This window comes from Salvia hispanica, chromosome 1, assembly GCF_023119035.1.
Source record: "Salvia hispanica cultivar TCC Black 2014 chromosome 1, UniMelb_Shisp_WGS_1.0, whole genome shotgun sequence".
Taxonomy (NCBI): domain Eukaryota; kingdom Viridiplantae; phylum Streptophyta; class Magnoliopsida; order Lamiales; family Lamiaceae; genus Salvia; species Salvia hispanica.
The window spans coordinates 25,770,649-25,779,274 of record NC_062965.1 but is presented as its reverse complement, the minus strand read 5'-3'; the positions used below and the strand labels follow the sequence as shown (position 1 = coordinate 25,779,274).

The window sequence follows — 8,626 nt, the reverse complement described above, 5'->3', positions numbered from 1 at the left end:
AAAGCTTTAAAGAACATATACATATTCACAATTTTATCAGCGACGAATAATTAGCTGTAATAGCCATCATAAAAAAATGCTCAAAGGTAAATTTTTCTACCAAATATCCAATACACTATATACTAATATTGTTGTCAATAGCTTATACTATTTCACGTAGTAACTAGTATTGTTCTTTATTTAGTGGAGAGATTAATTTAGTTTGTTGATTTTTTTTCTTAGTGAACAATAAAATAAGGATTTGGACAATTGAGACCATCTTCAACTGACTCCATAAATGAGTTTTGGTAAAAATCTTCATCATCATACACCAAACTCAAATCCATTTTTAGTTTTTTGTGAAACAAGTACAAATATGGTTAGCGTGAATTTTGTGAGACAAAAACCAAAAAATGGTGTAAATTTTGAATTTGGTATGAATGATTGGAGTAAAACTACTTTTTGGCGTGACGTATACTCAAAAATGAAGTTTAGCTGCGTAAATGGTTGAGATGGTATGAGTTGGAACATTTTTGGGTAAATGTTCACTCTTTTATGTCATTTTTTGCTCTTTTTTACATTTATACCACTTGAAGGCATTTCAGTCTTTTTCAGTGATACTCAGGTGCTCAAGCTTATGACATAATATCATTCAATGTACTCTAACATTGTTAAAACATTAAACAATTGACCATCTTTTGTTATTACAATGTGTTTGAGAGCTTCTTGCTTTGCTGAAACCATGATACTACTTGCTTGTTAAAATATTACTGTTTTAATTCTAAACCGGCGAATTTGCAACCATTGAGTTGGTGGATTTGGCTTTTCATATGAGAAATTCCCAGTAACAAGATTTCTTCTAAATGTACATTAGTCTTTTAGAGAGTTTGGAAATTATTGGCAACTGTTTCTCTTAGAAATAGGAGATTATTGGCATCTGTACTGTGCTGTATTGTTGTACAAAGATTAGAGTATTTATCAACTAGAGAGAGATGCCAAATCTGTCTTACCAAGTGAGATGTTATTGATGTATTTTGGGGTGCAATTTAGCTCCACCCATATTATTCAAAAAACCAAAACTTCAATTCTTGAAGTAGGCTGCAATGCAAGAACCAGACCTATGCTCAAGAGGTAGTGTCTTCCACCACTTAGCAAAAGTAGAACCCTCCAAAAACACATCTCTCCCCACCCATCCATCCCTAACCCATCCAAACAACTCTTCCTCCAACCTCAAAACCTCACCCTTAACCTCCTCATACCCCTTCTCCCTCAGCTCTTCCACCTCCGCCCAAAACGTCGTCTCAGCGCTCCCCCGGCCCCCATCCCCTCCGCGTGCTCCCTCCACTTCTGCGTAAACCTGTACCTCTTCGGCCTCGCTTCACCATGTACGGCCCCGTGTCCTCGTTCAGCAAATGCCCATAGTAGTTTGCGATGTCCAGCGGCTCCATCAGCCGCCTAAACAACGTCCCTAGCTCCACCCACTCCTTCCGCCCTTCAAACCCGTCTGGCAGCTCGTATCGCTTGATCATCTCCACGATCTCGTCCCATATCCCCGAGAGCTCCTGCCTCTTCACATTGGCATTGAAGTCAGTTATGTCCTTTGGAGTTTGAATGTGTCATAGTAGCCAATCTTCCTAATCTCACAGCTGGTTTTGTAGTCATGTATCTTTTTCAGTGCTTCTTTGATGCTGTCTCGGTTGGAGTCTATTCTCCTCTGGTTCTCCATCCTCTGCCTCTCCAGCTCCCCGCTGCACGAAGGCATAGCCGCGCTTGCGCCATCTGAAAATCGAATACAAAAGCATCAAGATCATGTGTGTGTCACTAATTATTTTCATAATTCCGCTAGTAAAAATAGTTAGCAGCGGATTAGCAGCAGATCTACGCCCGTGCTAAAGCTTAAATTTCGATACCAATAGATTTAGCAACGGATTGAGTAGAACATACAATGCCAAGATCATTGAGTGCAGCTGAATATTTGGAAGTGGAATGAGCCTCTAAAGGGATATTCACAAGGCTGTCTAAATATGTCACATCTTGCATATTTAGGCTCTCTTGCAATTCACTTTCATATAAAAAATGGTCTCTCATCATTTTACACAAAAACTCTGTGTTCTCCTCCTCAGGGCTGAGCTGAAGGCAGAAGAAGAACAACTGCAGCACGGCGTCCGGATTGTCCACCACGACGAGCTTCCCATTCCCGGGGCAGAAGATAAAGGTCCCGAAAGGGCGGTAAGGGCTGAGATCAACTATGCTTGCAACAGTCTCCAGGAGCAAACTGGTGCAGCCCTTGAGGATGCACGCGGCGTGGCTGGCCACGGACAGCGCTTCCTCATGACCGAGAGGAGGAAGCCGGACGCTGCAGAGGAGTCCTGCAGGTGAAACTGTGATCTCGGGTTGAGAGACTCGAGGACAGCCTGCAGCCACGGCTGGATGCTCGAGAGAGGGGTTAGGGTTATCCGTGGCACGACGTCGTGCCTCATCACAAAGTGGAAGAAGCAACGGGACCAGTTCTCACGCCTCAGAGCGTGCGAGAAGACGTGGTTCCCGGCTAGAGGTGATCCGAAAGTTACACAGAGTGGCATTGTCTGAGAAGGATTGGATCTTATGTGCTTCTCAAAGCACCAAATGGCTGCCAGGACAGCCGTTGCACCTCCCGATGAGTGCCCGGTGAAGATGATCTGCTTTCCCTCAGACATAGCTTTCTCCACCTGAGATTCATTTCAGAAATGACATGATAATCTCTGGCAAAGAAATGGTTCATTTCAGAACTTTTCTTGAAGTCAGAATATCAGTTTGCAATTACATTTATATAAGTTGGTATCATAAAACATAATAGTTCGCTTAGTCATGTATATCAATTTCATGAACTGATATATTTTGTGATGTCAATATATCATTTATCGTATATGATTTTCAGTTGTCAAAGTTCTCATTGGAACCGCCGCTTTCTGGCAATTAAGATCATCTAACTCAAACTAAAACAAGTTCAAGAAAACAATTACTATCTAAAAACAGACTCCAAATCAAAGATTATACCTCAGTTGCAAGTGATGATCTATTCAATAAGGCCTCAAACCTCCTAGCAAAAGCCTCATTAACCAAACCAATCTCTTCATTGCCAACACTTCTTATACATGGAAACATGGAGACATCAACCTTAACTTCACCAAAGGGATCCCTAGTGTACCAGTCATCCACACACCATGATCCGGGGAAGGCCAAGAAAACATCGGTGGAGCCCCGGTTTTTTCGTGGAGGTATGGCTTCCCTTGTCATGAGCCTTCAAGGACAATCTGCAAGCCCTTTGAATCACATCCTCTCTCAGTCCTAACCGCTCCCTAGCCTCCCTTCAACCATCTTCTTCTATGCAAGTTTGTGAACAAGTTGAGGATCAAATGGTGATGAGATGCTTGAAGCTGGGATTTAGATATATTGGGATGAAGGTGTGTGGAAGTTGCTGTAATTGGATGGATAATGATGATGATGATGATGCTAATGATGATGATGGTGATGATCTTCATTGACTTGGATTCCTGCTGGACTTGAGAGTGTTCAAAATGAGATGAGAAAGCAAAAAGTGAATGGAATTTATGTGTTTCTTCGAAATTTCTTGGAAAGTGCTCAACTGAAGTGCTTGGTTTTTCATGCTAAAGTTGTTCACACTTTCATAATTTTTTTTTGACAAAACATGTGTTTTATATTAGTAGAGGCCCATTTCGGACCAAATTCTCCTCCATTTACACTGATTAATCAAAGTTTGTAATGATATATTCCTTATGTCCCATAAAAGTATACGAACAATTTCGTTTTAAATAACATAAACAGTTTTTTTATATTATCCACCACAAGTTGCTATCATAATTTATTTATAATTAATATACAATTAAAAATATATAGGAACTGAGACAGATTTTTTTGTTACTACCTATTTCTTTTTAAATAGTAGCTATGTTTTGAAACTATATGGATTTTAATATAGTTATTGATAAAGTATAGTATTCCTAATGGATAAGAAAATATTATTAGTGGATAGTAGGATCCACAAAATATATATAAAATCGTTACTTTTAATAGTATAAATTTAAAATAAAATATTATATAAGGATAATATTATTGTTCGAAAGTTTTCTAAATCAGAATTGTGCTTAATATTAAGGAATAAGTCAAACTGAATTACATGCTATTTTTAAAAACGGAGATACTAGTAAATAACACTATATACTTTCTCCACTCACAAGTCACATAGTACAAACTAAATTTCTTGATGTTTGTATTCAAATATTTGTTCATATTTTCATGGTAAGGAATAAATAAAATTTAATTAGGAATTTATATATTCAAACCGCGAGTAATAAAAATATAAAACTAGCATGATTTGTGGAAATCCCCACAAAATCAATCTTAAACATGGGACAACAAAAAATCTGATTTTCCAAACAAAATTTATCAAAAGTTTTCATCCACATGACCAGAGCTCTTTACTTTTTCTTTACTTTCTTTTTTTCTCTTTGATTTGTATATGAAAAATTGGTATCAAACCACATTTCTACTTGTGGTAAATAAACATAGGAATAGTTATCTTCTGCAAATAGACACTCCTTTTCTAAAGAGAGATCTACAAAAATTTCAGTTCTGCCAAATACACTAAAAAGCAGTGAAGCTTCCATTGTCAACTGTCAGCTTACACACAACAGATGCAGATTCAACTATTTACCAGAAAATCACCCCATCCCTATTTTCCTAAATTTCTAAGAACCTAATAATGTTAAAAAATAGAAAATCTGAGGCAGCACCAACCATCCAAAAATCAGCATCCACATTTCTCCAGTCTCAGCTTTCATGCACAATCACAGGCTCCTCAAGAGCCCGAAACGTCGAGGAGCAGGCGGTCGCGAGCAGCGTCGGCCGCTTCCTGAGGCCGGCAGTCGCAAGAATCATCGGGCGTCTTCCTCTTGCGCCCGACCTCCCTCTCCTCCTCCCTCCTCTCAACATGAAATCCCTCAGCCTCTCCACATCCGAGAGCTGCACCGGCTTCATCAGAAAGTCCTCGGCACCTTCTTCCAAACACCTAAACCACAAGCAAAGAACATATGAGGGTTTAGGGCTTAATCCAAATACAATAAATATCAATGAGCACTTGCAATTTCTTAAATTGTACTAGTATCCATAATCAAGACTAGTTGATGACAGATCTGATATATATGTGCAATTCTTGAAATAAGGTTTGAGTCAGAAAGTAATCAAAATACTAAGTCATATATGGAAAAGAGGCCTTTTTTATGGAAAAAACAGAACCAGTCATATGTTCAACTCACTTAAAAAAACCTAAATCAGTTTCTTCAAAACAAGAAAAAGGGGCCTAAATCAATGAGAAAATACCTATCAATTCGAGCCAAAATGTTCTCAGATGACATGATAACTACCGGTATTTGCCTCAGCTTGGTGGAGCCCTGCCAAAAGAGGAAGAAATACAACATGTTATCATCTAAAGATGCAGATAAAACACAATTCATTCTCCAAAATCGAGGCAAATTTTGATCCCTCGAAAGATATCAAATTCCAACCTTAATCTTTTTAGAAGTTCATATCCAGTCATTCCAGGCATAGAATAGTCCGTGATAATCAAATTCACCTTCAACTCCTGAAACAAATACTCATACATCAGAATCCAATATTCTGCTACAGACACAGTTATAAGATAACATATCTTTCTGTTACAGAGCAAGGTTAAGCAAAATTGAGACTGACCCAGCTCAAAATCCAGATTTTTCAACAACCCAAGTGAATAAAGATTCAATTTTTAAATCGATGATACAAACATTGAACAGCAAAGGAACAAATTCGAGAAATATTTTGTATGTTCTTACATCAAATCCAATAGAGCTTCTATCCCCATCTATCCCCAAATACTGCAAAGCTCTACTCCCACTGTCCACAGCAGTCACTGCAAATCACAATCAAAGCAACTTTAGCAACCAACCAAAACAAAATCACACAAACACAGAGAAGAAACACACACACACACACACCTTTGCAGCAAGAAATCTTGAGCAACCGCTCGATGACCTTCCGATCAATAATACTGTCATCCACAGCAAGAACATGGAATTCTTGATCACCGCTTGAAGAGCAACCGCTCCCGATATCTTCAACAGCCATTTTCGTCTTGTGGGCTTTTCCACAAACACCTCAGCTGCCTTAAATGAGTATCGAAATTATCAGTGAAATCTCCCACAGCTCGATTGCAACAATAAATGCCTGGGAGCGGAAGAATATACGTTCGGAAAAGAAAGGCAGAGTGTTGTATATATATATGGGGCGGTGGCAATGAATGGTGGGATTGGAAGATCACAGAGAGAGAAGAGATCTGCTTTAGGGAAACGAAAAGGCAAAAAGCAGAGACAGGGGAAATCTTTGCAAATCTAGTTGGAATTATATCCGACTTGTCGCTTGCATCTGACAGTTTCAACTCCTCTTGAAACACAATAAAAAAAAATCAAGATTTTGCCATTATTTTGTTGGTTTAATAATGATTTTGGGACAGCGGTGTACGGGCGATGGTTGCCGTGTGAAATTCGGTCTGATTTCATGTCTGCTGAGGTGAAAAATGAAATCTTGCGGTGTGAAAAGGTGAAAAAAGGGAATAGTGAAAAATGAAACCGAGTGGTCATTTCTGGTTGACTAGCCTTGGATCTTGAGCTTTGATTGACTACACCTTTTCATTCAATTCTTCTTTTCTCATTTCTATATTTAGTTGAAGAATTAATGTTTTTTAATGTGAAATTTAATCCTATCTCCATTCAAATAAAAAAATTATCTTAATACTTTGATAACATGAATTTTATATATAAAGCCGATAAAATATTAAAAATAGAGAAAAAATTTATTAAAATGATCATGAATTGTGAATTAGAGAGAACAATTTACTATAACAACAATTTTAATGAAAATTTCAAAATGAAAAATTTGCTTCTTTTTGTGGACATACTAATCTAGTGTTGGGAAACATAGGAGCAGTATGAAATGAAATTGATGAAGTTGACAAATATAGAAATTGACCAAATAAGATTTGAGTATGGAGTGGGATCAAAAAACATTTTGGCATACTAATATGAAACATATTAAAATAATTTTATAATCTCCTACAACATTTTTAATAAAATTCATCAATAACTAAATTCTAATGCATAACTAAACACAAAAATTATATTTAGATACCAATTATGTTATTTTTAGATCATTTTAGTTTATTAGATCCTACCGCTTAAACTAAAATGATCATATAATAATCTAATTGGTATCTAAAAATATGTTCATAAACACAAAAGTCATTTTTAGATACCAATTAGATTATTTTTAGATCGTTTTAATTCATTACGGTCCATACCGTTCGCTTAAACTAAAGCGATCTTATAATAATCTAATTGGTATCTAAAAATATGTTAATAATCTCATTCTTCGATTTTAATCTATGGTTAATAGATTTAGTCTCTAGTTATTAGAATTTAGTTACTATGAGTATTTTTTAATCACTACCTGTATCTATATTCTTCTCATATAAGGAATTAATAGCCAAATTTCAAATAGATCACCCCCATCCTGTTACGAAATGTTTTCAGAAGGTGTCAAAATAATACTATGAATCGGTCTAGTTTGCATAACAATAATAACATAGACCTTCAACCCTTCTTTCATAGCTAGTAGTAGTTGACTTGACTCAACACTAATGTCTCAACTCTCAACTCACTTCAATTCAACAATATCTTGTATTCTTGATCAGTAAAATAAGAGGTTCTTTCAAGCTTGCAATTATCATCATTATTCTATGACTTTCAAAAAAAATAGGATCCGAAGTCATATTCAAAGACATGAGTTAAATAGACACGTCATTAAATCTTGTATTTAACTCCATCTTCTCTTGAAGTAGTAGCATGACTTTTGAAAATGTATGCATAGAGATAAAATAAGTGGCAAGATAGTAAAATATAAATAGTGACATTAAAGCTTGCTCCGCTATAATTAAAAGGCATTTTAATGTTGGTAATGTGTAGTGACCATCATTTCATGAGGTTTTATATATGTATAATTGTTGGGACTTTCTTGTGTTGTTTAATGGGAGACCCTATCAAAACTAAAAGTCACTAGTTTATTCATGATTTTAATTCGATAATCTATGCTTTCAAATCTAAATTAAATATACTGAAAAATACAACTGTATTTGATTATTATCTACATAGAGTCTATACATATTGCACATTATAATTTTATATATATACAATAAATTTTTTAAAAAGTACATATAAACTTTAAATGTTAAATTTAAATTCAAAAAATTATGAATGAGTTTAGGTCAATATACCTTCAAGGTTTAAGGGATAAAATGAGAAAAAAAAAAAAAAAGTTAACAGTAATATAAATGTAATATAATTAATATTAATTTTTAAACATTAATTTGTGATGAATTAAAGTCCATTATCTTCAAATATTTTTCATCAGATTCGATGAATGAGATTGATCCATCATCTTAAATTTACCTATTAATACGTGGGCCACACTTTATAATGAAATCTCACTCTTTTGAATAATGAACTTGAAAACCGTGTCGCGTAGAATGGAAGTCAAAAAATACTATGAAAATCAAACACAA

General features: G+C 35.8%; 1 protein-coding gene, 1 long non-coding RNA gene and 1 pseudogene across 2 annotated transcripts; all 3 read right to left on the bottom strand.

The window, feature by feature from the left end:
• Positions 1 to 981: 981 nt before the first annotated feature.
• On the bottom strand, positions 982 to 4,799 carry LOC125192202 (annotated as a pseudogene).
• A 10-nt stretch (positions 4,800 to 4,809) lies between these two features.
• Positions 4,810 to 6,261, bottom strand: LOC125192191 (two-component response regulator ARR15-like). Its single transcript, XM_048089710.1, has 4 exons — positions 6,009 to 6,261; positions 5,847 to 5,923; positions 5,544 to 5,620; positions 4,810 to 5,047 (listed from the first exon to the last, which is right to left on the bottom strand). Exons 1-4 carry the CDS (start codon positions 6,136 to 6,138, stop codon positions 4,810 to 4,812), a joined length of 522 nt encoding a protein of 173 aa, XP_047945667.1. The 5' UTR covers positions 6,139 to 6,261.
• On the bottom strand, positions 4,957 to 5,555 carry LOC125213534. Its single transcript, XR_007174961.1, has 3 exons — positions 5,544 to 5,555; positions 5,359 to 5,429; positions 4,957 to 5,047 (listed from the first exon to the last, which is right to left on the bottom strand). It is a non-coding gene; the product is annotated as an uncharacterized LOC125213534 (long non-coding RNA).
• Positions 6,262 to 8,626: the final 2,365 nt, after the last annotated feature.

Excerpts from the sequence above, each read along its gene's own strand:
- LOC125192191 (XM_048089710.1), bottom strand. The coding sequence starts at position 6,138 with ATGGCTGTTGAAGATATCGGGAGCGGTTGCTCTTCAAGCGGTGATCAA. Across the intron at positions 5,621-5,846 it reads GAAGCTCTATTGGATTTGAT|GAGTTGAAGGTGAATTTGAT; the intron begins GTAAGAACATAC and ends TATTTGTTTCAG. Across the intron at positions 5,048-5,543 it reads GAACTTCTAAAAAGATTAAG|GTGTTTGGAAGAAGGTGCCG; the intron begins GTTGGAATTTGA and ends CTTGTGGTTTAG.